The following is a 27,792-nucleotide window of genomic DNA, read 5'->3' on the forward strand; positions in this document are numbered from 1 at the left end:
GAAAAAATAACTCTAAACTGATTTCTAATAAAGAATATTGTAGTTTAAAAAAAAAGAAGTTACTAATTTTTGTGAAATATCAAAACAACCTTCCTCTTTGATCCTATATTAGTGTTCTGTGATCTAACCTATTTCTCGTTGCTGTTGTCAAAACAAGAGACATTTTTCCGTTTTCCGTTTCTAATATTTTTGATCCATATTTATCATTATGCAAAGCGGTAAATTCATCACTGAACAAGAGAAAAATTTAAAAAAAGAGACTCCACATCACAAACAACAGGAACTATGTGTGACAAGACCAGCTTATCGTCAAGGAAGAAAACTAACTGCTGTCAAGGTAAAATTTATTTTATTCCTCACTGTTTTGGGCGTGACCCTTTTCCTTATTTATTTTATTTATTCAATACATTGATAATGATCAATTTCACCCTTTCAGGTTTATACCGTATCTTCAGAATCTCAACATTTGTTTGTATATGGAGTTCCGTCGATAAATCTTCGCTCTGAATTGAAATCTTTGTTTAATAAATATGGAGAAATTTCTACTATTCATGTGGTACCACAACAAAAAGTTGAATTATTCACTGAATGCTATCATGTTCATTATAAACGAATACAATCTGCCCGAATAGCTAAAAGATTAGTTGATACTAAATCATTTTACGGTGGAGTCTTACATGTATGTTATGCTCCAGAATATGAAACACTAGAAGAAACTACCACAAAACTGCAACAACGTAAAAAAGATGTTCTTGTTAGACTGAAAAAATACAATGCTGCATTGTATGAGAAAAATACAGTTCCTATTGATCCAAATGAAGTTCTCATCAATGCAAATAAAAATGGAAGTATCGAACCTGAAACATCTCGCAAGAGAAAATGTATAGAAATTGATGTACCACAAATTTACAGTGAGGAAGATCCTATTTTATCCCTCAAGAAGAAACAAAAGAAAAATACTGAAGAGTACATTGCAAAATATGCTTCACAATGTCCAAATATGAATGGTGGACTTATCAACAGACCAAATATTTCAAATAATAGACACTCAAAAAAATTTGTACCCTTGCCATTAAGGTATAAGGTTGATTCTGAAGCTAAGGTATATGGTCCTCAATTACCAAAGTGTTTAATAGATTCAAATAAAAGTATAATACAAGGCAGTGAAGTGTGTACTCAGAAAATATCTGAAAGTAAGCCAGGAGGTTCAAAAGATAATGATCGAAATTGTAACCAGTACAATATAAGGAAAATTTCAAAGAATGTGGAAAAGAGAATTATTTTCCGAAATAAAATACAGAATAAGATAAGTTGATGAATCTAACTTGAGGAAAAAAGATGTGAAAATCTAAAATAGAGAATTTGAAAAATCTGCTGAACATTGACTAGATAAACGTGTAACAAATTATCTCAAACATTATAAGTTTCAGAGATAAGGTACAGAAAAAGATGCTACTGTTTTGAAAATGATAATCGACTAGATTAACCTTAAGAGTATAATGATTTTTCAAAGAAACACTCATATTGTGTGATCTTGTATATTGTGTCAATAATAAAAATTGAATAAAATTATTTATTCTCAACCTTATTTTATTGGAGCAGCAGCCATTGATTTACTTTTAATTTTTCCACCTGACTTTGTTAATAAATTATTTCCTTGCCACTGTGCAATGCACTCAGAATTGGTTTTTAAATCAACTTGTAATTTTTCCCACACTTTCTTCTTGGGGTTCAGCACTTCATCAGGGTTTCCTGATTCGTAGTTCTCAACATAAACCTTTTCACCTGGTATAGCATCTTCTGGTGGAATCAAAGTTTCTACCTGTTTGGGATCATCCCTAAAAAATCAGTTAGAGCTGACAGGAATTCCTAAAATTTTATAGAAAGTACTCACACTGAAGCACAAAGCACCATTCCCTGGGATTCAACACCCCTCATTTTTGCTGGTTTCAAATTACATAACACAACTACCATTCTGTCTTTCATCTCTTCGATGGGAATAAAATTCACAAGACCACTAACAATTGTTCGAGGAGCTGCTTCACCTAAATCAATCTTCTCTACATATAGGGCATCTGCATCAGGATGTCTGGAAACTTCAACAATTTTCCCCACCCTAATATCTAATCGGCTTGGTACAAGTTCATCATTAGCTTGATTTTGCTGTTGATTTGATCCTTCTAAAATTTATCACTTTATACATTTTGCACAGATATAATAATAATGAATCAATATCTTTAGTTCAGAAATAATAATAAGAGTTGCATCACTTTGTTCTGAAGGAGTTCAAATTATTTAACATACTTTGTTTGCCAGGAACTGGATATGCTCTTGCAGTCAATTCCTTCAGCTTCTTGTCTTCAAATGTTTTTCTGATAGGGTCCAATAGTCTATTGAGGTAAATTTCCATTGCACTTTTTAAATCACCAGGATGAACTTCTTCTTTGGCAAATGCCTGCTGCAGATCTTCAAACTTATCAAATGCAAGGTCTCCTCCATGATCTGCATGTCTAGGTAAAATGAACTTTTCACTTGGCTTAAGGAGAGGAAATATAACATGTTTAACAAAAGAGAGGCAGCCATTATTTTCGATATTCCCAGGCTCACAGAAAGCTTTCTTCAACTTTTTCTTTACATTTGCAGCAGAATCTAGAAGGTCAATTTTACTATCTTCTTCAGAAGAAGACATTTTTCCTCCAGTTAATCCAGGAACTGTAATTATGAAATTTCAGTGGCTAGATTTGAAAGCGTGAACTCTCATTTTACCCATTGGGTTCATCAGATGAGCTCTCTTCTGGTAACCTAATTGTGGCAAATATTTTTCTGCAAATGTGAATATTTTCCTTTGATCAATTCCCCCAAACTGTGCATCTACTTTCAAGTATTCCTCATCTAAAGCTTGCAAACCTAAAACAATCAAGTGAGCACATCCAGCATTTTCTAAATGACAAGAACAATACCTGGATAAAGCAGTCCACTAAGAAGAGGATGATCAACTTGTTTAACAACTTCAGCACCAGCTTTCTTAGCATCATGCTCAGTTATTAATGAAGATAATCGATAAACATCTAATGTGTATTCCTTGGACAACTGATAATTCGTGCCTTTAACAAATTTCAATTTATCTAATGGTACACCTATCGAACTCAACATAGCCTTGATGCTTTGTTCATAATATTGAACTCTAGGCTCCAAAAGTTCCCAAGTCGCTTTCATATTATCCAAATAAGCATGAAGATCGGCGAATAAAATTGTTACTTCTGCACCTGCCCTTAAAAAATCTGCTATTTTGGACATAGGAACGAAGTATGCAACATGGGGTTTTCCAGTTGTAGCGGTACCCCAATAAATTTTCAAGTCTCGTTCTTTCAATATACTCTTTATTTTATCTTCTCCTAGTACTTCTTGCAAATTTCTGGAGATGAGATGATATTTCTCATCTGCAGAAAGGGCGACTGCATTAACCATTCTGCTGTAAACATATGGAAAGGCGTGAAAACGTTAACACTATCATACTATTGCAACTTTCATGCTTCGCCAATAATAATCATAATAATTACCTAAAAATATAATTATTCAAAAATGAATAGAAGTTTCTGGGAAACTAGGAAGAGAAACTGTTTTTCTTTGTAAGTTTCCTGGCCAGCTCCTGTATCCGAAAGAATCAGGTTAATTGTAGTCATAAAAAAATGTCAAATTTTGCTTTTTCTTCTGAGTGTGTCTCTGTCACATATCCGAATTCCTTATTGTAAAATGCTCTCTTTATCACTATCACTTAAATTCAATTTGCAGTACATTTCTCTAAAATTATTTCTCTAAATAATATTTCAGTTTCATTAGCCTACAAAGCAGTAATTTTGGTTTCATTGGGAATTTTGACAATTTAAGATTCGATAATTCGATTATCAATGGTCTGATCAGCTGTTTCTGTTTTTTTTTTCTACAGATAAACAATATGAATACTGAATATTCTAATTGCAATTAGAAAATAGATCTCAATACTATCGATACAAAAAACAATAGATTCCATTTCCCTGTTAAAATGGAATCAAGGGGTGAAACTTCAGAACTGCAACAATTGGTTTCAAGTGATGTGGATGGAGAGTATGACGATAGCATAACACAAGACGAAGGACTCAGTGAAAGTAAAGTGGTATCACCAGTTCGCAGTAATAAGGTATTGGATTATTGATGCCCTTGAATCATTACGATCAATGAAATGTTTTCAGATTTCTTCATCAGGTAATACTAGTCGTAGTTCGATCAACAGGTCCACTGGAAGGAATATTAACACCAAGATACATTATGTAAATGAAAGAAAAACTAATCGTGATAATATTAAGAATAATAACACAGCAAGACCTAGACATCCCCATAAAGGTAGGTCTTATTGTATTTTCTGGATTATGATAAATCCATTCCAACCCAATTTCACTAGAGTTCAGTGAAGAACAAAAATACAAGGAATACTAGATGTTCATGATCAGAAGTATTCCTTCTGACGAGTTTTCAATGCAATTGTGTATATTATAAAGTAATTATGAAAGTAGCTGTACATTTTTATTCTTCATATGATCTGGGTTAATAATAATAGACATCAGTTTTTGAATTGCATGATAGATTGGATGTTTAATGAATGCACTATTAATAATAGATAAACTTATTCATGAAACTTCGATAAAGAATTCAAAAATGGGTATTAAAATAAACTAATTTGTGGTTAAAATTGATTTGACAATGTAATTCTCAACATGATTGATTTAAAAGTCACTCAATATAGTACCCAATTGAATCATGGAGTTTTATGAAACTGGTCTCTGGTCTATGGAAGCCCTCTCCAATTAGAATTTTGTTGCAGCCCCTCAATGTTTATGATTTATCTTGAGTTTCTATAAAATATGCAGTTTTATTTGTAATACTTTTTAAAACCTTCTTGGAGTTATGTGTAACTAATGAAAGATTTTTACACATTCCCAATTCTTGTTTTGCTTCAGCTTGCTTTTTCTTATATGGTTTGTTTTTATTTTGGATGTGGTATTAGATAATACAGTGAAACATCATTGTTTTATCTCTGAAGTGCCGGATGTCAGGCATATGGAGAAAGCCTTATTGGATTTATTGAGCGACTTTAATTCTGGAAAGCTCAGAGCATTTGGAAGTGGCTGTACAATGGCACAAATGACAGATATAAGAGAACAGCAAGAGAAACTTGCCAAACTTCATTTTGATTTGAGTGGAACACCAGATCCTTCTTTAAGCAACAGTAGTATAGCTAGGTCTCAGAATGCGATGAGTGAACTGATCCAAAGATTGGAGCAACTGAGTGTATCTATAGAGGGACTGCACACTAACAGCAAAACTTAATAATGATCAAATTTGATATTAAAATATATTTGTTATATTTTGTTTATAAGACCTTTTATTTCTATAATAAGACTTGTCAAGTATCTATGTTATTTTTAACTTGAAGGAAAAAATTAATGTTTTTTTCTCTTCAATTTCTTCTGGTGGGCCCTGGATCACTTTTCCTCTCTAAAAATGAAATGTTAACGATCACATGGGATTAAATACAATTATTTATTGGATGTAATGATTATCTAATTATATTAAACGTTAAAAGTAAATTACTCACTTGCTTTACTTTCTGCAGCACTGGAAGCTGTCACAAAAGTTCTTTGCAATTTTGTTTTCTTGATTTCACGATATTTATGAGCAACATCTTTGGACAATTCAGAGATTCTGATCATTACAGCTGCAGGATAACTAAATTCAAACTTAAATTGCGAACTCGTCCCAAGTCTTCAATACTTACACACATCCCATAAACTCAACATTTGCAAATGTTCTAGCTAAGGCTACTAAATAATCTTCAGAGAATTTCCCTTTATGAACCTCCATGAATTCCTTTCTCAATTCCCAGTGTTGTTCAGGCTCGGTGTCGTCCTTATATTTGTCAACATCCCAATTTGTAGGATAAGTTTGAGTCATTTTCACTATTACTTTATTTTCTTTTTAATTATGAAATAATTTTTTTCCAAAGATATACGTTTTTTCTATTTGTTTTTCTTCAAAAATGCAGATAGGTTAAACCAAAGAAAATTGGAAATTTTCGATTACAACACAGAATATCAAACCTCTTTGCTACGATAGACTTTCTCTATGCTTAGAACAGTATATTGTGTTCTGTGGACAACAGGAGCGGCTCTAAAAGGAAGGTAACAGGGGCAGTCCCCCCATAATCTGGACTATACCAAAAAAAAAAAAATTTATCGGCATTATAACGATATTTCAAATATGGAATCAACTATACGAGTTAGATTATATAACAGTGATAATATTGATCAATTAATTTGCAACAAAAGTTATTGAAATGTATAGCGTTCACTCCCTCTGTACGGAACTACACAATGTCCCTTTTATTTTGTTTGGTATCATTATAAAGATAGGATGATTTGAATGGCATATTAAGATGAATAAACATTAAATTATAATACTAAATATCTCTGAAGCAAAGAAAATTCAAGGATAATCATGAAGTTACTAAACAAATATTACAAGGCTCGCCATTCATATTCGAATTAAAAAAATTAGCTATCATTGAATTTTATTGGCGTATTTACATTCTGCGAAATGATTTAACTGTCTTAATTACACATATCCAGAAATGTTATATTGAAATTGGCGTCCAATGTTGCGTGCAAGAGATATCGATGCACGCAAACAATATATTCCATCCAATAAAAATTATATTCATTATTTATATTTCAGCAGGATAAAATATTTTCCATACTTAAAATCCGAAGTTCTATATTATTCGAAGTAACTTTTCGAATTTGAATTCTCCGTTGATTTCAACGTGATCATTAGATCATTAGACATTAGATTGTCTATAGTGGAAAAAATTAATTTTTTGTATTATTCGATAAAGTTGCGCGATTATTCAATGAAAAATCATGCTAAATTGTTTCTGATTTTTATTCTTAAAGCAATGTTTACTGGTCGAAATAAAAATATTATATTCACAAAACAAAGCCTCTTCATCCTATATACGTTTTGATAAAAATGGACCATTTTATAGTAAGATAAAAGGACGAGGTCAAGTGACTTCCAAATTTATCGCTTAGATTTCAATTTATTATTGTTGGTGTGTATAGGACATTAATTTCCAGGTGAAACCACTTTTTTTTCAACACATGGATTTAAACCATAATAAATATAATATAATCACATAATCCAAATAGTGGTGAATTATATTGTTTCAATACAATCAAATAAGGCAGTTTTTGGAAATGGAGTAGTTGGTTCCCTAGCGTTGTTTTCTCATTGTTTTTTGCTTGACTCAAGTTCTCTCTTCTTGGCAGTTGAATTTTGTTAGCTAATCCAATACAACAGGACTTCACTCGATAAAAAAATCTCAGGAATGTGGCATCGTGAGATTCTTTTTTCGGATATTGTCATCATCGCAACATTTATTTTTAGGTTCCAGACCTAGATTTTAAATGCTACAAAATCAGTCGAACAGGGGCGGATGGGACCACCGGGAAACCGGGAAGATTCCGGTTATATAAGTATTCTTATTTCTCAACAAAAAACTCCTACAACTCAATTTTCTTGTTTCTACAGTCAAAATTATCATTATTATAAATTTTTGTGTTTTCCACATCACGAAACTAGCAACATTAGGCGTGTTTAGCCTAATGGCCATTCAATTAGTTGCAGTATCAATAGTTTATGGACTTTATTTAAGTTTTGAATAATATGTATGAGTGTGTCTTCAAAATTTATGTAGGTACAGTGGGTGTTTTACGTAAGTGGGTCACTGGATTGCACTTTATTCGTTTAGCAAAATCTTGAAGTGAATAATCAATATGATGATATTTTAAGGTAGGTATATAAAAATATGATATCGAAAAAATTATCCAACATAATCATGGAAAGGTATTATGGTAAAAAACTAAAAAACCATTTTTCAAATTAGTAAAAATTCTTCAGTGTCGACTGGCTTAGAAACTAATGGTACATATATAGAGACAATTTCTAACCTTTTTTTTTCATTTAAGATTCCACCAATTTCATTCAAAATTATCGCTGTCATTTTGCCAGTTTCCCTATACATACCGATCAACATTGACTACTGTTCGAATAAATCAACCTCTTATAGGAAGATATGAACCATATTTAATTTAATTCAGGGATTGTGTATGTAGGATAATAATGTTTTCATAAAGTTTCTATAGAAACAATGCATTCTAGAAGATTTGGATGAGTAAATTGGTGCTACAGCATAACACCAGTTGAAAAGCTCAAAAATCACAGGAAAGTAAATATTTCAATTTCGCATTATATTATACTTTTTTGCTTCAAACTTATAAATCTGTTATGGAATGACAGACGCCTCTCATAACATACAAGTCTAGTTACAGAGGATCGCTCAAGTCATAATTTTTTTTGCCATTTGTATTTGAAATATATGTACCTATGTAGGAAAAGTTGGAATATTTGGAAATGATGAGACTGGCGCAAATTTTGCACCGTTTTCACTGCAGCGAAGACTTGTATTTGTTAAAGGGTCCTCCCGTTTGCATCTGTTTCGAAAAATGTCACCACTTTTGCTTTCGGATGATTTTTTTTAACACAACTGACCTTATTCAGCATCATACCCTTAGTGTTAACTGATGCATGGATGAGCCTCATTCTGGATTTTTTAACCGTCTACCGTTCTGAATAATAACAATGAATTTATGCTCTTTATTGCAAGTCAAATCAAGGCCTTATATCGTTATGTCAGGAAATCATTAGCAATTACCATTGAATATTATATTTTGTGCTCGGGAAACGTGCTAATACGTAACAGAAATCTACAACCCTATATCTTCTGTTCGTCCCGCTAATTCGATAATAAATGTTCAAAACGCTCGCAAAAGAAAACCACACATGGATGTCTGATTAGTGACTAATCTACAAATTTTAACTCCTCCTGCTGGTCGGATTTTCTCACTACGCTATCGCGGAAAATCCCATATATTCGACAAGTTAAATACAACTAATCGAATTCTCAACATTTTTGTTTATCACTGATTGGAATATCTAATGATGGGGAGGAACGTATAATTGAACAATAATTATTGTTGGACGTAACGCTGAGGCAATTTGTTTTGATTTTCCAACGTTTGGCGACCGCATAGATTTTATAAAATGTGTGACACTCAGAATGAGATTTATCTGTTGTACTTGTGCCAAGTACCGCTATGGTGAATGTTCGGACTGATTTGTTTTGTTGACAGAACCGTAAGTCTCTTTGTAGCTATGTTTTCCAATCAATTTAAACAATTATTGTGGTACATGGTGAACGCAAGAAATAAGTTTCAATTTTCATTCAAAATCGAATGGAAACAAATACTAAATATTTTGAATTCATCATCTTCGCTCCAGTTTGGAAATAACTAGATTCCTTATACCCAAATACCTTTGTGTATTCAATAATATGAAATAAAATAAATGATATATCCCAATAAATGCGCTTGCTTTCGGTGTAATATTTTGAAACAAACAAAACATTTCTTCTTTTTAGATAAATATATGCCCAGAAAAGTTGAAAACTTGGAATACCTGAGGCAAATAAATAATACATTGAAAAAGAAGCCACTTATTTTCCACATCGAAGATACTTCTGTTACATATCTGATAAAGGGGATACTTTTAATTCTACTCTTCTATATAGTTTTTATTTCCTACTAAATGAGATGAAACGCGAGAAAAAACAGTTAATAAAATCAAATTATTAGGAATTTGATGATGTTCACATTCCTGTTATTGCCAGCTTAAAAATATTAATGTAAAAAAAGTTTAGCTCCAACATCTTCAGGGGGCTCCAAATTCCTCAGTATGTACACCCTTGAAGCACATCATCTAATGGGGTTTCGGTATTTCAGTTTCTCACAAGAGTAACTAGTAAAATTAACTTAATTTTCGAATAATTTTTAAAATTTTTGTAATTATATATCCATGGAGATTACGACTACAGTCGTCAATCTCCATGACTCAAATAAATGTATTGATTGATCAGTGGAAGGCCTATTGAAGACAAACAGAAATCGACAAAGTGCGTCTTGAACTCAATACATATAACGAGAACCATTATGAATATCTTATTATTGACATAAATGCTTTGCATAACTTAAATCTTTTTTGTTATGAAAAACTAAGCCTATATATTTACTAGAATCATTTTGACGAGATAATTTTTTTAGTCCGATGAGTGCATACTAATTCCATGCAATTTTGTAATTACAAAAGAATCTAATCTATTATTATCATATATCGTAATAACCCGAATCTCAAGTACACTCTAACTCGTAGCAGGTAAGATGATCGTCTCATTTCCATTTCTTGTTGTAGGCGAGAGAAGGTTCGCTTATCTGTTAATAAACATGATTTCAGTTCACAAAGAAGGAAATCTAACACAACACGAAGAAATCGATTATTTGAGTGCGGTACAAACATGGACTTGGATGATATGCTGGAAGAAATAGGGGAGTTCGGCAGATTTCAAATAACGATTTATGGATTGGTGTGTTTGCCAGTCTTATTTGCTGCTGCTAATAGTTTGAGCTATGTGTTCACGGCTGGCGTGCCTAATTACAGGTGAGAAAGAGTTGAAAGTATAATACAACAGAAAACACGTATATTTATATTTTTTCTAACGGGAGTTCGAAAAAAATTAGGTTAAACTAAGCAAAGAGAACTGTTTTATCGAAGCAAGCCTCACCTTCGACAAGTTTAGTAGGTATACTGCTTTTTCTCTGAAAACCGAATTCATTGGCGTAGCTAATCGTGGGCTAAGGGCGCCGCAGGCCCTCATCCATGGCCTATCCTTCGCCTCATATGATGAGGGCTTATTTGATTAGTTTCTGATAGTTCGATTATAGTACGCATTTAGTTATTCTATTTATGCTTTAAGTTTTTCAATTCATAACGAAACAACGTGTACGTGGGTTCCATTTTTTTAGAAAAAACTGCTCTCGTGATGGAAATTTCGTAAGTACATGTGAATAAGTGAATGCAATAGCACTATTTTATCGCAAGTAATCTTTGACTTCATAAAAACAATATGTCCTATATATTATCAAAACCCAGCATCCAATATCTCTTGAATCTTTGAGGTCCTTCGGTATGGAAACGAAAAAAACGCACTTTGTCTCATTCAACGCAAAATTTATTGTTGTACTACATATTTTCATAATTCTTGCTTGGTCACAAGAACACCCCTTATGAGGGCACATTTTTGGCCACCTCCCCCAAGGGAGAAATAGTAGGATAATTTTGAAGGGTTACTGCCATTCAAAACAATAAATCCTTATCGGGCGATTCATACTAGTAGATTCGAATTTCAGGTGTTACATACCAGAATGCGAAGATCTGCATAGTACATCTTATGACACTCCATGGATGAAATGGGCCATACCTCCTGACACCAATGCAAACCAAGATAGTTTTAAACCTAGTACCTGTATCAGGTACGTACCTAAAAGTACTACGCCATCCAATGCGACCTGCTCTGCTTCTATCTTCACAAATTCAACAGAGAAATGTTCAGAATGGATTTTCTCCAGCGATGAACGGACCATAGTGAATGATGTAAGTTTTATTCTGAAACACATTGTGCCCTAAAATCCTGCATATCACCTTCATCTTCATCCAGACGAAGAATACTGAGGAAGTTTTTTTATTTTTTATTTATAAAACACCTCACTAAACGGGGTTGTCCATTCAAATGGTTGCTTCAATGAATTGAAATTCAACCATTCAATGTTTATATATTGCAGTGGAAGATAACTTGCATTGAAAACCAGTGGAAATTGTCCCTTGTTGGCTCTTGTCATTTTGCTGGTATTATTGTTGGATCGGCTCTGTTCGGCGTTTTAGCAGATAGGTAATTGAAGTTTACATAAACATCACTTGCAGAATTCAGAACGTTGATTTCTGTTTAGGTTTGGAAGAAAATTAGTATTCATATTTTGTATCATGTTGATGGGGATATCAGGAATGGCTCAAACTATCTGTCCAGAATACGTTACTTTTGATATCATGATTTTCGTTAACGCTATGGGCACAGCTGGAGTGTATCCTCTAGCTTTTATAATAGGTAGGTCAACTCTTCTCAAGATAAAATCTGTTCTCGGTTGAAGTATTGCTCATAACACGTAGAGAGGTATGATTTCAGGGGTTGAAATGGTTGGAAAGAGAAGGAGGGAGCTCACAGGAATCGTCCTCAACTATTTTTATGCTATCGGCGAAGCTTTGGTAGCTTTAATATCTTGGCTCACAAGAGACTGGGTAATGCTCCAACTCATCATATCAGCGCCTGCCCTTTTATTTTTTGTTTATTATTGGTATAAAATTTAGTGGCTTTGTTAAAAGTATGTTCATTCATTTGAAAATTTTTAGGATGATACCTGAGTCGGTGAGGTGGCTCTTGGCCAACCAAAAGCGGAGAAAGGCGAAACACATAATTTGCAAAGTAGCTAAAAAAAATAAAGTTATATTATCAGATCTCGTACTAGACACATTCAAAGAGGAATCTTCCTTGACGGTAAGATCATGTTAACTTGAAATACACTTATTTCATTAATGAATACATTTATTTCAGGGGATAGAAGATGATACTAGAATAATCCCTGTTGTGAAAGAAATGATTGAATCGAACAAATTGATCATCAGATTCGCGATAATTTATTTCATATGGTAAGTGAAATGTAAGAGGGGAGATTTTTAAACTTTCACTCCATTTATCCACTGGGAACTAGTAATAATATGCGGAAATTTTTTAAGATAGTTGTCCAAAACTGAAATTTTCAACATGATAATGTATCCTGAATTTAACACATAATTTTTAGGGCTGTTAACGCATTTGTATACTATGGGCTCTCTGTAAACTCAACCAGCATGAGTGGAGATAAATATTTAAACTTCGCACTAGTGAGTTTGATAGAAATACCAGGTTATACTTTAGCATGGGTCAGCATAAGGCATTGTGGGAGGAGATTTTCTTTGGTTGGTTCACTTCTGCTTTGTGGATTGACTTGCGGCTTGACAATTTGGATACCACCAGGTAATTTTCAAATACGTATTTGCAGGATCATTTATTCACATACTCGATGTGCCCTGTCGGCTTGCAGGACGGATTTTCTTCACTTTACTCTACCTCACCTCCCCCACTCCACTTCACTTTAATTCACTTCGTTTTTCAATTCGATTTAATCGGAGGAAAAACTTAGATCGCCCGGAAACAAATGAGGAAATATCCAACTTTTCTGCTCATAAGTTATCATCTCATTTAAAGAAAAAAACTCAATTTTTAATATATGCCGCGAGAAAAGTATTTTTCAATAGTGGGGCAGAATGGTGGAAAGATTAAATGTAGTCTGAAGCCTTCCTTAAAGAGGACTCCTTCCAACTCCCACCAAACTCTCTTGAAAATCGCCAATCCGGAGATTACCCGGAAAAAAATTTTGAAAAAAGTAGAAAACGTGCAGGTAACCCAAAAATGTCATATAGTTGGAAATAACAGGCACACTCTAATTTTATTCATCAGTATGTATGTAGATTATTACATTTCTCAAATATCTGGATACAGATTGAAACTGAAGAATTTTGAATTATCATATTTTGAAAATGTATGTAGTGAGACGAAATTTTTCTTTCAGATTTGGCTTGGGCATCGATGTCACTATTTTTATTAGGGAAATTAGGAATAACAAGTGCTTTTGGTATAGCATATGTATACACTGCTGAATTACTTCCCACAGCTGTCAGAAGTGGAGGAGTTGGCTCAGCTTCAACAGTGGCAAGAGTAGGGGCACTACTTGCACCTTTCGTTCCACTTTTGGTAATTAACTGAGCGTATGTTTTTTCATATTTTACCACTCAATGTTTTTTTAGGGTATCTATATGAAATCTTTACCATCAATTTTATTTGCATCAGTTGCCATAACGGCTGGATTTTTAGCTTTAAAACTACCAGAAACTCTAGGAAGGAAATTACCAGAAACTGCCAAAGAAGCAACAATCATATGAAATTATTTCTATTATAGAAATTCGTCATAATGTGATACCCTGAAATAATACTAAATTTATTAATTTTTGTATAAAACTGATTTTATATGAAAACTCAAAACACTATATTTTCAAAATAAAAAAAATATATTCAAACATTGAAATTATATCAATGAACAATAATTTGATCAAATTTTTTGATAGTTCCTATGTTTCGAAAGTGTATATTTCAGAACTAACTGTGATACTGTAACTTCAAACAGGATTTTTTATATATCTTTCATCTCATTTTGAGTTCCCTAGTTCCCAATTATTTTACCAATGAATGGAATATTTGAAATAGATTTAGACAATCCTAAAAAAGTTTTCTGATACTCTATATCTTTGTATTAGAAGTTTTGAAATAAAAAACTATATACACAAATGAGTTAACCATTATTTCATACGATTAATAGAATTAGGATAATTCGAAACCAGCCTGTTGTTCTATTGCTTCCAGAAGTTTATGCCTCAAAGTGTTCTCATCTCGAATTACAGGAATTTTCAACAAATTTAAACAGGTACTAGCAGTTGGCATTCGGTCATTTCCTGATGATTGTATACAGAAGGGTGGATTCAATTCCTAAAATACATGAATTGATGTTTTTGAGTATGACCAGAATGGGGAATCAAAAATCAATGAGGTAATGGAATTTATACAAGAAGAAAAGCTCAAGAGGAGATGGAAGAGGAAGTTTGAGGCTGGCAGTGGATCGAGCAACATTTGGAATTATGCAAGGTGGGGGATGAAATGGAGTCAAGTGCGGAATTTCACATCGATAGATTCAAAATTGAAGCGTGCCCACAATTTTTCTGAAACATTATATGGTTAGCTTCAGGACGCAAAATGCAAAAATACCTATCCACATTTATGTTTTGTAACACAACAATTATTTATTTCCCACATTAATTTTACCGCAACCAACATAAACAAATATGAAATTAAAAGCATATAAGAATTAGGACGGCTTATATATTGAAAACTCACCTTGAATCCTAGGAGAGGTGGTCTTGAGCAACTTGTAACAAACTTCAACAGTTGCTTTCTTTGAGTTGCATCAAACTCATATACAACTTTCCAAAACAAAATAATTGTTTCATGATCACTGGTGTATTCACCTAAAAATAACGCCAAATATTAATTTCCCAAAAACATGTTTGTAAAATATGTTAAACGACATTGTCAATGACAACAGTCACTAATTAGAATAAAATTCCTAAGGAAAAGAAAACTTGAAAATGAAAAACAAACCTCCATAAGTAGTGTGTGATCTCAAATCAATAAGATCGATTTCTTGGTTATCTCCTCCGATGATCACTTGAAGCTCCTTATGATTGAATAATTTGAGCCATAACAAAGGTACCACACTATCCAATCCTTCCCTAAATGCGACGCATTGTCTCTTCAGTTGAGTGTTCAATTTTAGTTCAGCAAACCGTTGTATATACTCTAGCCGGTTCTCATCAGTTACAGGAATGTTTCTACCGTTGGGCTTCAACTCGATCACCTACAAATTTCAAAATTTCTAGGTTCTAAAGAAAAATCAACACATGTATTTTACTTACGGTGGTTTCTCCTAGATCATTGTGAACTGTGGAAAAATCTAAACCTAGATCAGTGACATTACCCTCATAATCACGTAGGAAAAGCAAATTTTTATAAAGTGTTGGATCCAAAGACTGTAGATAGTGAGCAGGTGCTCTATCCACTAGTAGTTTAGCTAAAAAGAATTCAGCTAAGGGAAGATCCACCAGTATATTCTCGAATATAGCCTAAAAAAGATTGGAGTGATGGAGTATGTTCTACATATTTTTTGGTCACAAAAAGAGATCAGAGGAGAGGAAGACAGGAAAAAATCTAGGAAAAATATGTATATATGTATCATACATATTGTTAGATACTCTCAAGGTATAGTATAATAATATTGAATCAATGGAATGATGAAAAATAAGCCGTATGCAGCAAACTACAAAATTTTCACCTTTCCTATTAGACGTCCAATAAAGAAATAATGTTCAGTGAAGTTTTTAATTATTCTTTCAATATTTGGATTTGGATAAAAGGTGTTTTCAGCAGTCATGATGAAAAATCCCCTATTAGGATCGAGAGCCGTCTTTAAAACTTCATTGATGAATTCCTTGAATAAACCTCCTCCATCAATACCAGCCTCTTCCAAACCAACATTGTTGATAAATCTTATTCTAACCTTGTGTCTCAAATCAGACTCTGAAAAAGATTTTTTTTAGAAATTCAAAGAACAGGAAACAAGGACATCTTACCGTTTTGTTGTGACAACTTTTCAAAGGCATCTTCGTATAGATGAGTTCTCCTAATGACAATAACATTATCAACAGCAAAATCCATTTGCATCCTTTGCATTTCATTGCCTAAACTATTTCGACATAGTTCCCTCAGGAGCAAAACTCTGGTGTTGAAATTGATCAAAAATGGGAGATCTTGTAAAATTGCAAGTGAACGTTGCTCAATTGTAGAGAGGGGTGGAAGATGTTCATCCTCTGAAAGATAAAAAAATAGACTGGGGAATTTGGACGAAAAACAACCTTTCTACCATCTTCATCGGCTATTATACCATAGAAGGGCTTCACTGTTTTTGATAAATAATTTTTGCGTGATATGTCCTGCGTTATATAGATTTTTTTCGAGGTCCAAAATTCTGTACGACAGAATTCCTTTCTCATATTCAGCATATACAATTTTTTCACGCAATTTAGGCAGGAATTATATAAATGGAGAACTTCAGGTGTAGCTGCCACCTGTAAGTGGAATAAAATGAATACTGAATCATTCACATGAGGTTTTTCACAATGATTTTCTGATAAAGTACAAATAATGAAAATCTATTCCATTTCTGGTTGCAGTTTGACATTGTTAATCACTTGTAAATGAAAGAATTCATAATAATGTGACTTTGAGTATCTAATGAAGTCATTGGACAAATTCCATATCATTTGTATTAAAAAACTACTCACTGAACTGGATCTGCACATTGGAAATGCCACATCGATAAGATCCAGTGAGACATTGACCAATAATCTACACATTGAATATAATTCAATCTTGTTGAAAGTTCCACTGGTGTCGGAATTCTCTGGAGTCAATTATCAATTTAGCTATTTTTCAGCATTATAATACAAGCACTCACCTCTGTCGGTAAGAGCTTGAGTGTAAAAAGTAAACATATCACAAAACACTGAAAGTCTAGTATGGCAATCCCTCCACGAAACAAGATAGCATCCCTTCAAATCATTCTCGATATTTCTACTATTTCCAAGAGCTGTCCAAAGCCTTTTTAGAAATACACTGTTTAGTCCTAACTTATAGAGTAATCTGAAAATAACCGCAAAGAAATCAGATAAAATTTGTATTTTATACAGGATGTTTCACGCAAAGTGTCCACTAGTAGTATCTAGAGAACTGAAACTGTGGATCATAATGAATTGCCGGATCAATTCAACTAAAATATTCTCTTAATTTTGTTCTCTAGATACTTCCATTGGACACCTTGCTTGAAATACCCTGTATCTTAAAATTATGATGCATGTTTGAATGGTCATATTATGGATGAAGGGTAAGTCCATATAATATATTTATTATTATGCTCCTCAGAATGCTTATTGAAAATCTAAACCTGAATATCTGAGAAACTCCACAAATTGTAGGCTCACCCAGCATATTATTAAAAACATGTTCCTATAACACTGAAATCTATGAAGAAGGAAATATATCAAAATTGTTTTTGAATCAGACTCACAAATATTTGCGCACAGCATCCTTGTAAACTAATAATAAATTATGACAAAGTTGGGTGAATGCAGCAAGGACATCTAAATCCTCATTATTTCGATCGAAAAATGAGGTCCATTTCAAGACCTTATCCGACTGATTCATGATTTTCATGAATTCGGCAAGTAGAAGATGCTCATCAGAATCCAACATTTCCTCTTCGTCATCGGAGTCTTCTACATAGGCAGCCTGCATTTTCAAACAATGGACATTCTTACTCAGTTTGGCCAGTACCTCAATTGAATCTTTAGTAGGTTCTATAAATGGAAATTTGATTGACACAAAGTCCTCAAAAGAACTATGAAATAGGCATAACTTAATGAATTCACATGATAAGCAGCTTTTTAGCAAAAAGATAAGATTCAAGTTTTTGGACTATGCTTCAATACATTCTCAAAAATATTAAAAACGTTCAAGTGCATTTCTTACTCACCAAAGTCATCTGGCTCCAATGACAGAATGCAATAAAATAAACTATTATTGCCTTCATGACAGCTTTTGTTCAAATGCTTAAGAATTCCATCGAAAGGAAAGTCTTTTTTAGTTTTAAGGTAAGGTATCAAATCCCACTTAACATTCTTGGTAAGAATCGGTTTCAGAAAGGCATCACAAAAATTTGAACATATTTTTTCTTTCAATTCTATAGGTACATAAATATACTGGAAAGGACGATAAATTAGAAGCAATATCTTTGCTAAGAGTTCCTCAGGTTCTTGATCCAAGGATAATCTCAGGAATTTGAAGTAACCTATAAAATAATTTGTAGATTAAAATCAGGTAAAACATCATTGCTTTCTGTCAACAAAGCAAACATTAAATAATCATGATATATTTACCTTGCATAATTATAAACTCGATAAGTTCTGGGTTCCGTGTAAATTTTTCGATGAAATCTAATAATGCTGTTCTCAACTCTTTTGTTTTTAAATTTTTCAAGCATATCACAAGAAGCCTTTTTATCAGCCAACAAAATGCCTTATCAGATACAACTCTTTTAGAGACTTCATTGAAATTATTCAATAAAAGTCCACACATTTCCATCTAAAAAGTTAAGTTGAAAGTTATAGGTCTGCCTACATAGAGAGCATAAAAATTAAAAAATATATAATAGTGAAGGGAGGAACAAGCTCAGTAAGCTGTTTAATGAAATTTTATTTCAAAACAGTGTTCTGTAATACCACTCCACCATTACTTCATTTATTCGCTCAGATATACTTACCATTCGAATATTATCTTGATCTGGATCATAAAAAAACAATAGCTTGGATAGCAGTTCTTGGATGGTGAGTTTACTCTGTTCATTATCAAAAATAGTCCTCTCGTTTTGTTTTATAGTTTTACGCACCAAATAGCTCCTTACATGAGATTGTAATATTTCTGCATTTTCAAGTTTCAAGCGATACTCCTTCAACACAAATTGTACAAGAAAATGAAAAATTTTTTAAATTTTATAAATTGTATGAGTGTGGATCAGAACAAACCTGTCTTTTCCTCCTTTCTTCATGAGTTTTTTGTAGCAAATTTTCTCTAGAAACTTTTTTACTGGACCCTCCAAGATTTTGCTCTGGCTTTGTTTTAGTGTTTCCATCAAATATATACGAAAATTTGAAAGCTACAAAACAGGGTATTATTAACATTATTAAAGGGATTTCACTTAACGAAAACTAACCCATTTAAATTTTTTCAGGACGCTTTGGGGAAATAGTCGGTTACCAAATAGTCTTATGGGAAAATGATAATTAAAACCAGAGACAATGTGGTGTAATATCTTTGATTAATAATGTTTAATCACTGTGATGTGTAGTTTCACTTTGACGTTTTTTTTTTCATTTATTTTGACAAGTTTTGAGTTTTGACTACTGTCAAATGAAGAATCATAAAAATAAAAATCAACTATTTTTGATAGATCTAGGATCTATGGTTTTAAGTAATCGACGTGCGGATTAAGTGAAGTGTCAAGTCTAGGATTCTCTAACCTCAGCCTGACTTGATTCTGATATCTTTACAACTTTCCTGTTTTGTAAATCAAATTATCGATAAAAAACCATTTTTAGAATAAGGTAGTATCTTGGAAATGCTTATTGATCTTTATTTTTACGAGAAACTTGTTTTTTCATTACTTCAGCAAGTTCATGTTATGTAATAGGCTTCATTCATTATCATTTCCACCTACAAATACAATTTTAATTCTTTTAATTTTCAACAGAAATGGCTTTAAGAAGTGTTTCACGATTATTGAGCAACCGCGCTCTCAACCAAGTATACAAAAGAGGATATGCTGATGAGATGAGTTTCACATTTGCAGCAGGAAATAGAGTGAGTTTTCTTTCTCACGTTCGAGTAACTGATTATTATTATAACTGAATTGGTTCGCCTTTTTATCAGGGACTGTCACTTTCAGGTTTTCTATGATTCAAAAGCCGTGAAACAAGTAGATGTTCCCTCATTTTCTGGGGCTTTTGGTATATTGCCTAAACATGTACCTACCATAGCTGTATTGAAACCAGGTGTTGTAAGTGTATTTGAGAATGACGGAAACGTAAACAAAGTTTTCGTATCAAGTGGCACTGTAACCATCAATGAGGATTCCTCTGTACAAGTGAGTTGTATAAGAACAGGCAAAACTTGAACCTTCAACATGTTTTGCTGAAAATATTGGATTTCATATATTTTTCTATTATTTAGCATGCTATTCTATTTCATTCAATGCAATAATAATTTATAGATAATAGCGGAAGAAGCTGCTCCTGTTGATAATATAGATTTATCAGCTGCTAAAGATGCTCTTAATAAGGCACAATCACAACTTAATTCAGCATCAACAGACAGGGTAAGATTTGAATTCAATTATTGGACTGAAAAAATTTCTTACAAAAGGAAATATTTTCAAAAATACCAAATTTTTGTTATAGGCGAAGGCTGAAGCAGCCATTGCAGTAGAAGTAGCAGAGGCAATTGTAAAGGCTGCAGAATAAATATTTTAACCAACACAATTAGTTGTCTCAAGTGAACTGCTCGAAAATGGAAGTTTTTTTTACAGTCATGTGTATGTGAAAGAAAAATAAATTTTTTGACTTCCATATATGTGCATTTAATCTTATTCATGAATGCAACTGTCAGAATTCAACAATAATTGTATCAATTAAAGATTTGAAAATCAGACTTGGTTTTGAATTTCTGGATGAATAATTGGTTTGTAATTGTCAAGTTTCTCGTATATTTTACCTGAAATGACATATCAAGTTTGCAAATTTCAATCAAAACTCGCCATACAAGAAGGTGAAGTGGCAAGTTTTCATTGAAACACATCCAACATTGGCAGGAATCCTTGATAAATAACTGAGGAGACCGATTGACGAGGTATCCTAAACTCGTGGAAACAAAAACAAGAATTTATTCAAATATAAACTTTAAAATAAAAAAACAAATATATACCTATATTAATATGAAATTGTGATGATATGTAACTACATATTCTAGTTAGGCCAGTAAAAAATTCAATGGAAACTTATTCCATACTTTTGAGTAACTTGTGGTGAAAATGTTGAAGCTACCGCTAGCAATAGAGGAACGTCATTCACTTCCAAATGAAGGGTTGAGGTTAGGAATTCCATGCTGCAGAATTCTGTCGCCAGTAGCAATTGTGCAACAGCTCTCGAAGTAACACATAGTGCTTGTAATCTTTGCTCAATGTGCATCATACACTAAAAGAATAATTCAGTTTGATATAATTTCAAACAATTTGAAGATTAAAGTACTCACCAAATGCGGTGGTACTTGCAATTTCCACATCTTCAATAAAGAATCTAACATACTAGCTATTAACTGGGACATACCAATCTTCACCCCAGATGAATTCTTATCGATTACATATGTATGACTGGATACTAAATGAACCTCCCTGTTAAAAAATAAAATTATTAGATTAAGTCCCTTCAACTATTTAATTTGAATGTTCATGCTCTTTGTTGTTTAACATGGATGAACAAAGAATCTGAACAAATACACTGCTCAGCAATTGATAGAGATCACTGACCTCCCATCAATTTATTTAAGAAATATTTGCTTCAAGATGTTCAATGTGTATTGAAAGTGCTTGTCACATTGTTCATTGACAAAGTGCTATTATTACTACCATATTTTTTCGCTGTGTAGACAACTGTGAACGAGCAGAAGACTGTGGTGACTCTTGTTATCTTGAAATGACCTGAAGAAAAATCAAATACTCACCAGGTATCAGTATCTGCAATAATTGCCACAGCCTCATCCAGGGGCTGATCTAAAAGGCAATGTTGACTGGAAAGACTCAATTCATTCTTTAATGTAGCTTCCCAATCTTTCTTGGGAGCTGAGGTTCCCTGAAGTACTAAGTCTGGAATGTAATTATCATTCAGACCTCTCATCAATGACAATGGATAAGGAATGGATTCCTTCACAGTAGAGGATATTTCGGACCTAAAATGTTCGATTTGAATTATGAATTTGAAAAAAGTTCACACGCATTCAAATTTGAAACATTGTAGTTGTATTTGCAATGGCTAATTTATATTGCCTAGTTGCAGGACTCCATTAAAATGTAAAACTGCAATTTTTGAAGGAAATAATGAAAGATTGAAACTTAAATCAAATGGAGCATTAAATTTCAACATAATTTCCTGGAACTAAGCGTAATTCAATATGTTCAGTGTGAATCAGCTCCAAAAATGATAAATATAAATTAACTCACTTCGGCATTGGAAAATAAATTATTCTCATTTTTGAGATATCCTCAGTAGGCATTTCTTTACATTTACTGAAGCAATCGTCTTCAACAATCCAATCCTTATCTACCCCCTTATAATCATTTGGAATGTGAGTCTTCATTGGCACCGGTTTTTCACTTGATTCCCTGGCATGACGATGCTTAGACATATCTACAGTTATTTCACTTGTGAATTCTAATTCAGAAGCATTTGAAGGAGTCTGCAGGGCTTCCATTTCATCCGAATTTATTTCATACTGTGGATAATCAGAATAGTCTTCTTCATTTTCTAAAGATATCTGATCGAACCTCTTTGTTATTTCGGAGAAAGATAAATTGGACATTTCTAAATTTTTACTTCTCATGTAGTTAGTAACAACCTGGGGATACTGATGGAGACTGAACTTGACACCAGAATATCGATATTTTGCCTTTACTTCATCCTTTACCGTTTCACCTTTTGATTCGGGAGGCATACTTCGAGATCTAACAAAAGGTTTCTCCAAAGGCGAAACTGGATAATTTTCAATATTCAGTTTCGCTTCAGCCTCTCTAGCAATATCCTCTTCTTCTGCTTGTTGAAGAGAAGCCCAACTTGTACTTGGTTTTATGGAGGTATCAGTCTCATATTTTATAAAATCTTCATCTTTGAAGATACTTTTAGAAAACTCTTCTTCAAAAGTCTCATACTTCTTGAAAATAGATTCCAAAAAATTGGGAACCGAATTTTTTTTCATAGAATCCGATTTTTCAACAGTCTTATCACTTTTTATTTTGTCTTCCTTAGAAATTTTCATTTTTTTTCGACTACTTTCTCCTTTTTTTATATTCACTAACTCTTCATTATCCCCCAATACAAATACTACATTTTCCTTCTCAACTTCAATTTTCATATCACAATTGGTCATGAGCGAATTGAAAGGGTATGTCTCAACCAAATTATCCATCTCCTTAAGGTTCATACACTTAGAATTTTCACGCAATTTTGAATTTGTCGTTTCAAATATTTTGTTTTCTACACATTCTTCATCCAGGTTTCTCAAATTATACTGCGTTTTTTTCGATTTACATAAACCTTTCCTAAGTCTATTCTCAAACTTTTCAGGAAAATTTCGAGAACTTGAGAATTCATTATTATTTATATTATTCTTAGATTTATTCGAGTCCAACATTTCTCTCAAATGATCTTTGTATTTTTTGAAATTTTCCTTTGGTATACACGAATTCTTATGGCAAATATAATCGGCAGTTTTATTATCAATATCAATTGTAGATCTGATTGAATTTTTCCGTTCTAACTCTGAACAACGAATGAAATAAGTCAGGCAATTTATAATCTTTGCTATAACATCTTTCTTCTTTTCGCCCATAATTATGGTTTGAGCCATTTTTGTAGGATGTCCCACAGCTCCATAAAGATCACAAAGTTGACCCCACAGTGGATTGAAAGTTAGGTCAAAATTGAAGAATATTTGATCATCCTTTTCTTGTGGTAAACATGTAGCGACCCAACCAAGATGATGGGTTAATACAGCAGTGAGTAAAGTACTCATGAAGCTAAAAAAAAACTCCTATGATTTTGATGAAACATGGATAATATATGGGTAACTATATTTCACCACATAGATCTATGGAGAAAAATACAGGGTGTTTCAAAAGGTAGTCTTCTTTTGAGAAAAGGTAGAGCTCATAAATAAAAAATTAATCAGATAATCAATCAATAATAGCCTGTATAAAATATTCAAGATGGATGAGTTATCATCGTTGAAGTTCAATGTAATTTCATTAAATTTAAAGTGCGGGAAAATGAAACAGATGAACTGTCATTGTTAAAAATGGTTCAATTTAGTATGTTTCGAGTCTATCTAAATAATTTTGACCAGTTCTCAAAAACGCCCTTTATATACATGGGATTTAGTTAATTTATACTCACAAATTAGTGTCTTTGATATCGATAGCCTCTAGCAGTTCACAAAATTCTTGCACGAAGTTTTCAGCCAAATTATTGCCAGTACAATGTCCAAACAGCTTGGAGTTGAAATAGTCCCACTCATTTTTAATCATCTTGGTGATATTCAGAAAACTAAATTCATATCTTTCACTTTGGTTATCAGAGAGCAAGTTCACATTATCACCATTAAAACTATTAAACAGTCCACCATTTGAATTATTCAGAATCGACCTCAAAGAATTCAATGTTTCTTTACTATTATACACATCACACTTAATACTGTTATTATTATCACAGTCAAAATTATTATCACTTTTATTACACAACATAGTCCACAAGTTTAACGGTAACAGAGGACTTGATAATAAATTAGTCAGCCAAACAGAAGAGAGATTCACCATTTTCATGAGTACTGATAAGAAATTAGCTGGTTTCAGGTATGCTATTTCCGTAGCCTGCCTAGCTCTCCAAAGCATTGACTCAAGAAGAGCAATATGTTCCATAAAAAACTGAATTTGGGACCTGAAATATTAGAAACTGCCATACTTGGTTCCACTCAAAAAATTCTGCAATGCACACAACATTCACATGTAATGAATCATTGTGGGACAAAAATGGGAAAACCAGCTCATATTCTAGTATGCAAGTAAAGTAAGCATTAAATGTACAATGTCAATATTAATACCTACTCTTCTTGTCCATTAGTAAGATGAATAATAAATGCAAGCCCCAATTTACTTGTTCTCTGATGAGATTTAGTGAAAGTTTCCTCCATAGAACTATTTGATGAATTAACAGAGTATTCCAAAGAAGAACTTCGCAACCATCTCTTGTACAAGGTACTATTTGAAAATGATGTTGCACTGCCTGCGTTGAAAATTGTGTAAAAATTGTAGTATTCAATATCAGTATGAACTACCACCTTTCACTGGCATCGACTCCCAGAAGGGAATCATGCTGAATTGCCTACTTCCATCAAAGCTGCTACATGAACGATCCCCATACACTCCTGAATCGCAAACAACACTTGAGCTTGATCCAGAAAATTTTTGGGGAACCTCTAGAGGAATGCTTGGTTTACATACTGAAATTGAAAATACCCATGGGTTTATTATGCCCATAGTCAATTTCTCATACTACAAATAGTGAAACATTTGAAAGGACATTATTATTGGGAATAATAAACAAAAGGATATTTCAGTCACATAGACTATGGACGCCAAAAACACAATACCAGAAGTAGTTTACCATTATCAGTCAAACAATGTAATGCAGGTATGTATTTAATTCCGTCAAAAATAGGTAAACAATAAGCAGAAATTGATCAACTTACTTAAAAATGTGTCTGAAGCTGTACTATGAACTGATAAATAATCACTGATACTTGTTCCAGAATCATCCAAACACAGAGACTGTTCTAGACTCTGGTTCGATAGCCCTGCATTACCATGACTTGATGCAGAACTTTTCCTCCTGTGTACATATTTGGGGCTAGGAAAAACCTATAAATCCATGGAAAGTTTTGAATTTCAGTTTGTTACCTTACGAGAAATTATTAAAATCTATATTTCTATATTCACCTGTGTGAGCATCAATCGAGATGGAGACTCCAAATTATGTATTTTGAAATAGGAACCTCGATAGCTCATAGCTACCAATCCAAATATCATTTCTGCTAAATGACTGGAATCGGTCGGTGGCTTGATATACTGCAAACATTTTTTAACTCAACTGAGAAATTAATAATGAAAAATCTATGTAATTAACAAGCTTTTACATATTGAATAACACATTAACTTTTTTTAACTTCCGAATGAGAGTTCAATAGAACCACTCCACAAAAGAGGGGAAACAAAATTTTGCAATGCATCAACTTGAACCTTAGTTAAAAATAAATTTCTAAGCAGAAATGTGAGTATAATTAGATAGGAGGAAAGTATGGTCAGTTATGTGCTAAAAATAAATCCACATGCAATAAAAACCAATTGATAGTTTAGGATTTGAAATATCTTGATATAAATGCAATGTGCAGAATAATGACAATGAACTATGTAATGTCTCATCATTCTGGCTCTCATTTCTAGAAGGCTTGCTTTTTTTATTATAACAAAATAATTAACAATCAGAATTTCATTCTATTCTCATAATATGAGAATATTATATTTTACTGTTGTTATGTTTTGCAAATGAGATTTAAAGGACTCTAATTGAAATCGTATATTTCTCAGAACTCACCATATATCCAAATCCATTTGATATTTCTGCAAACGAGCCAAACTGATCTTTTTCGTCTGAGCTGCTGTCCCCTGTTCCCAAAGAGGAATTGATTTGTATTTTCTTGACAGCTGTGGAATCAAACAATAACTTCCTTCCTCGAAAATCACATTCTCTGAACAAAACCACTCTGACTTGTTCTTTTGTGAAGCCAAAATGTTTTCCACTAAAATATATGTCACACATTATTCCACATAGTTAAATACTTTGAATTCATAATTTTTCCATCTCTAATAAAAAAAAAATTGTACTATGCTCTGATATTAAGCCCCAGACTTAATGATAATGAAATTCAAAAATTTATTAATTACTATTCATTTGTGATAAGCTCTAAGACTTGACATGATAAAGAACAATTAATATTTCGAAGGCTAGTTTATGGAATTGTGTTTGTACTCGCTGTGAATGATTATAAAAAATTCAAGTATATTTTACAGCTCCAATAACGAAGGTTTTACCATAACAGTAAAGTACAATTTGCCCAGATTACTTAGTTAAAAAGATAATTTTGTGGTATAAGCTATAACAAATGACTAACCTGACATTATCTTGATTACTAGGATTATTTTTTCGAGGTGAGAACAGTTTGTTGAATAGGGCCATATCATTGAGCCCCCTCTGTTAATATATTCATCTACCACAGGCACGAGACCGTTTCGCTTGTTGCCAGAAAATATGTCATACACACAACTCGTCTAGTAAATAGAAAGTCACGTGCGGCATAGTCATATGATACGATTACGATTCGAAAGAGTGAGACGCAAAACATGTAGGTTAGTGGGTGGGTGGCTTCTGACTTTAGTTGAGTAAGTTGAGTTGACGCATTCGCCATTGATGTGATGACTTAATGACGCTTTTTGTCTATCGTATATACCTTCTTAAATTCCCAAATTAACGTTGTTGCATTTGTTGATGCACCTATCCGTT

The 27,792-nt window shown here is 32.9% G+C and overlaps 8 protein-coding genes across 10 annotated transcripts; 4 read left to right on the plus strand and 4 right to left on the minus strand.

Annotated features, from left to right (window-relative positions):
• The first annotated feature begins 176 nt into the window (after positions 1–176).
• LOC123311141 (RNA-binding protein 48) lies at positions 177–1,583 on the plus strand. Its single transcript, XM_044894933.1, has 2 exons — positions 177–337; positions 437–1,583. The coding sequence occupies exons 1-2, from the start codon at positions 209–211 to the stop codon at positions 1,313–1,315; spliced, it is 1,008 nt and encodes a 335-aa protein (XP_044750868.1). The 5' UTR covers positions 177–208; the 3' UTR covers positions 1,316–1,583.
• Positions 1,525–3,691, minus strand: LOC123311140 (tyrosine--tRNA ligase, cytoplasmic). Of its 2 annotated transcripts, none has more exons than XM_044894930.1 (6): positions 3,561–3,691; positions 2,961–3,472; positions 2,767–2,907; positions 2,305–2,712; positions 1,895–2,180; positions 1,525–1,838 (listed from the first exon to the last, which is right to left on the minus strand). In XM_044894930.1, exons 2-6 carry the CDS (start codon positions 3,466–3,468, stop codon positions 1,586–1,588), a joined length of 1,596 nt encoding a protein of 531 aa, XP_044750865.1. In that variant the 5' UTR covers positions 3,469–3,472; positions 3,561–3,691; the 3' UTR covers positions 1,525–1,585. The 2 variants fall into 2 exon arrangements, with proteins under 2 accessions (XP_044750865.1, XP_044750867.1); XM_044894932.1 differs by having other exon boundaries at positions 2,961–3,469; positions 3,561–3,671.
• A 124-nt stretch (positions 3,692–3,815) lies between these two features.
• On the plus strand, positions 3,816–5,627 carry LOC123311142 (coiled-coil domain-containing protein 28A). 2 transcript variants are annotated; one of them, XM_044894935.1, is made up of 3 exons: positions 3,816–4,177; positions 4,230–4,380; positions 5,078–5,627. In XM_044894935.1, the coding sequence occupies exons 1-3, from the start codon at positions 4,043–4,045 to the stop codon at positions 5,362–5,364; spliced, it is 573 nt and encodes a 190-aa protein (XP_044750870.1). In that variant the 5' UTR covers positions 3,816–4,042; the 3' UTR covers positions 5,365–5,627. The 2 variants fall into 2 exon arrangements, with proteins under 2 accessions (XP_044750870.1, XP_044750869.1); XM_044894934.1 differs by having other exon boundaries at positions 3,834–4,177; positions 5,042–5,627.
• LOC123311143 (partner of xrn-2 protein 1-like) lies at positions 5,376–6,082 on the minus strand. Its single transcript, XM_044894936.1, has 3 exons — positions 5,813–6,082; positions 5,633–5,763; positions 5,376–5,532 (listed from the first exon to the last, which is right to left on the minus strand). The coding sequence occupies exons 1-3, from the start codon at positions 5,986–5,988 to the stop codon at positions 5,495–5,497; spliced, it is 345 nt and encodes a 114-aa protein (XP_044750871.1). The 5' UTR covers positions 5,989–6,082; the 3' UTR covers positions 5,376–5,494.
• Positions 6,083–8,705: 2,623 nt separating this feature from the next.
• LOC123311029 (organic cation transporter protein) lies at positions 8,706–14,479 on the plus strand. The gene is made up of 11 exons (XM_044894779.1): positions 8,706–9,288; positions 10,441–10,644; positions 11,394–11,637; positions 11,826–11,932; positions 11,991–12,145; positions 12,224–12,392; positions 12,448–12,592; positions 12,650–12,744; positions 12,897–13,111; positions 13,707–13,888; positions 13,942–14,479. The coding sequence occupies exons 2-11, from the start codon at positions 10,502–10,504 to the stop codon at positions 14,074–14,076; spliced, it is 1,590 nt and encodes a 529-aa protein (XP_044750714.1). The 5' UTR covers positions 8,706–9,288; positions 10,441–10,501; the 3' UTR covers positions 14,077–14,479.
• On the minus strand, positions 14,069–19,611 carry LOC123311028 (ubiquitin-protein ligase E3C). The gene is made up of 15 exons (XM_044894778.1): positions 19,569–19,611; positions 19,381–19,511; positions 19,119–19,304; positions 18,736–18,940; positions 18,333–18,647; positions 17,868–18,156; positions 17,259–17,443; positions 17,086–17,204; positions 16,665–16,869; positions 16,375–16,611; positions 16,077–16,321; positions 15,661–15,867; positions 15,347–15,602; positions 15,083–15,213; positions 14,069–14,677 (listed from the first exon to the last, which is right to left on the minus strand). The coding sequence occupies exons 1-15, from the start codon at positions 19,570–19,572 to the stop codon at positions 14,513–14,515; spliced, it is 2,880 nt and encodes a 959-aa protein (XP_044750713.1). The 5' UTR covers positions 19,573–19,611; the 3' UTR covers positions 14,069–14,512.
• A 186-nt stretch (positions 19,612–19,797) lies between these two features.
• On the plus strand, positions 19,798–21,059 carry LOC123311030 (ATP synthase subunit delta, mitochondrial). Its single transcript, XM_044894780.1, has 5 exons — positions 19,798–19,959; positions 20,106–20,215; positions 20,301–20,498; positions 20,625–20,729; positions 20,812–21,059. The coding sequence occupies exons 2-5, from the start codon at positions 20,108–20,110 to the stop codon at positions 20,872–20,874; spliced, it is 474 nt and encodes a 157-aa protein (XP_044750715.1). The 5' UTR covers positions 19,798–19,959; positions 20,106–20,107; the 3' UTR covers positions 20,875–21,059.
• Positions 21,060–21,277: 218 nt separating this feature from the next.
• On the minus strand, positions 21,278–27,699 carry LOC123311846 (folliculin-interacting protein 2). The gene is made up of 11 exons (XM_044895938.1): positions 27,404–27,699; positions 26,827–27,031; positions 26,172–26,300; positions 25,925–26,093; positions 25,514–25,675; positions 25,281–25,458; positions 24,574–25,113; positions 22,626–24,197; positions 22,130–22,354; positions 21,662–21,800; positions 21,278–21,603 (listed from the first exon to the last, which is right to left on the minus strand). Exons 1-11 carry the CDS (start codon positions 27,466–27,468, stop codon positions 21,397–21,399), a joined length of 3,591 nt encoding a protein of 1,196 aa, XP_044751873.1. The 5' UTR covers positions 27,469–27,699; the 3' UTR covers positions 21,278–21,396.
• Between the last annotated feature and the right edge of the window lie 93 nt (positions 27,700–27,792).

Source organism: Coccinella septempunctata, chromosome 4, assembly GCF_907165205.1.
Source record: "Coccinella septempunctata chromosome 4, icCocSept1.1, whole genome shotgun sequence".
Classification (NCBI taxonomy): Eukaryota; Metazoa; Arthropoda; class Insecta; order Coleoptera; family Coccinellidae; genus Coccinella; species Coccinella septempunctata.

What these genes read in the sequence shown, in the direction of transcription:
- LOC123311141 (XM_044894933.1), top strand. Translation starts at nt 209, where the DNA reads ATGCAAAGCGGTAAATTCATCACTGAACAAGAGAAAAATTTAAAAAAA. An exon ending in GAAAACTAACTGCTGTCAAG is followed by an intron (nt 338 to 436) that starts GTAAAATTTATT and finishes TCACCCTTTCAG; the next exon opens with GTTTATACCGTATCTTCAGA.
- LOC123311140 (XM_044894930.1), bottom strand. Translation starts at nt 3,468, where the DNA reads ATGGTTAATGCAGTCGCCCTTTCTGCAGATGAGAAATATCATCTCATC. An exon ending in TAGTGGACTGCTTTATCCAG is followed by an intron (nt 2,908 to 2,960) that starts GTATTGTTCTTG and finishes TGATTGTTTTAG; the next exon opens with GTTTGCAAGCTTTAGATGAG. An exon ending in TCCAGTTCCTGGCAAACAAA is followed by an intron (nt 2,181 to 2,304) that starts GTATGTTAAATA and finishes GATAAATTTTAG; the next exon opens with AAGGATCAAATCAACAGCAA.
- LOC123311142 (XM_044894934.1), top strand. Translation starts at nt 4,043, where the DNA reads ATGGAATCAAGGGGTGAAACTTCAGAACTGCAACAATTGGTTTCAAGT. An exon ending in CACCAGTTCGCAGTAATAAG is followed by an intron (nt 4,178 to 4,229) that starts GTATTGGATTAT and finishes AAATGTTTTCAG; the next exon opens with ATTTCTTCATCAGGTAATAC. An exon ending in ACCTAGACATCCCCATAAAG is followed by an intron (nt 4,381 to 5,041) that starts GTAGGTCTTATT and finishes ATGTGGTATTAG; the next exon opens with ATAATACAGTGAAACATCAT.
- LOC123311143 (XM_044894936.1), bottom strand. Translation starts at nt 5,988, where the DNA reads ATGACTCAAACTTATCCTACAAATTGGGATGTTGACAAATATAAGGAC. An exon ending in GTTGAGTTTATGGGATGTGT is followed by an intron (nt 5,764 to 5,812) that starts GTAAGTATTGAA and finishes GTTTGAATTTAG; the next exon opens with TTATCCTGCAGCTGTAATGA. An exon ending in TGCTGCAGAAAGTAAAGCAA is followed by an intron (nt 5,533 to 5,632) that starts GTGAGTAATTTA and finishes TTTCATTTTTAG; the next exon opens with AGAGGAAAAGTGATCCAGGG.
- LOC123311029 (XM_044894779.1), top strand. Translation starts at nt 10,502, where the DNA reads ATGGACTTGGATGATATGCTGGAAGAAATAGGGGAGTTCGGCAGATTT. An exon ending in TTCGGCGTTTTAGCAGATAG is followed by an intron (nt 11,933 to 11,990) that starts GTAATTGAAGTT and finishes ATTTCTGTTTAG; the next exon opens with GTTTGGAAGAAAATTAGTAT. An exon ending in CACCTTTCGTTCCACTTTTG is followed by an intron (nt 13,889 to 13,941) that starts GTAATTAACTGA and finishes ATGTTTTTTTAG; the next exon opens with GGTATCTATATGAAATCTTT.
- LOC123311028 (XM_044894778.1), bottom strand. An exon ending in ATCACACACTACTTATGGAG is followed by an intron (nt 15,214 to 15,346) that starts GTTTGTTTTTCA and finishes CGTTATTTTTAG; the next exon opens with GTGAATACACCAGTGATCAT. An exon ending in CACCTCTCCTAGGATTCAAG is followed by an intron (nt 14,678 to 15,082) that starts GTGAGTTTTCAA and finishes CATGTATTTTAG; the next exon opens with GAATTGAATCCACCCTTCTG.
- LOC123311030 (XM_044894780.1), top strand. Translation starts at nt 20,108, where the DNA reads ATGGCTTTAAGAAGTGTTTCACGATTATTGAGCAACCGCGCTCTCAAC. An exon ending in CATTTGCAGCAGGAAATAGA is followed by an intron (nt 20,216 to 20,300) that starts GTGAGTTTTCTT and finishes TGTCACTTTCAG; the next exon opens with GTTTTCTATGATTCAAAAGC. An exon ending in ATTCAGCATCAACAGACAGG is followed by an intron (nt 20,730 to 20,811) that starts GTAAGATTTGAA and finishes TTTTTGTTATAG; the next exon opens with GCGAAGGCTGAAGCAGCCAT.
- LOC123311846 (XM_044895938.1), bottom strand. Translation starts at nt 27,468, where the DNA reads ATGGCCCTATTCAACAAACTGTTCTCACCTCGAAAAAATAATCCTAGT. An exon ending in CAAATGGATTTGGATATATG is followed by an intron (nt 26,301 to 26,826) that starts GTGAGTTCTGAG and finishes AAATGTTTGCAG; the next exon opens with TATATCAAGCCACCGACCGA. An exon ending in AGCTTCAGACACATTTTTAA is followed by an intron (nt 25,676 to 25,924) that starts GTAAGTTGATCA and finishes TTTCAATTTCAG; the next exon opens with TATGTAAACCAAGCATTCCT.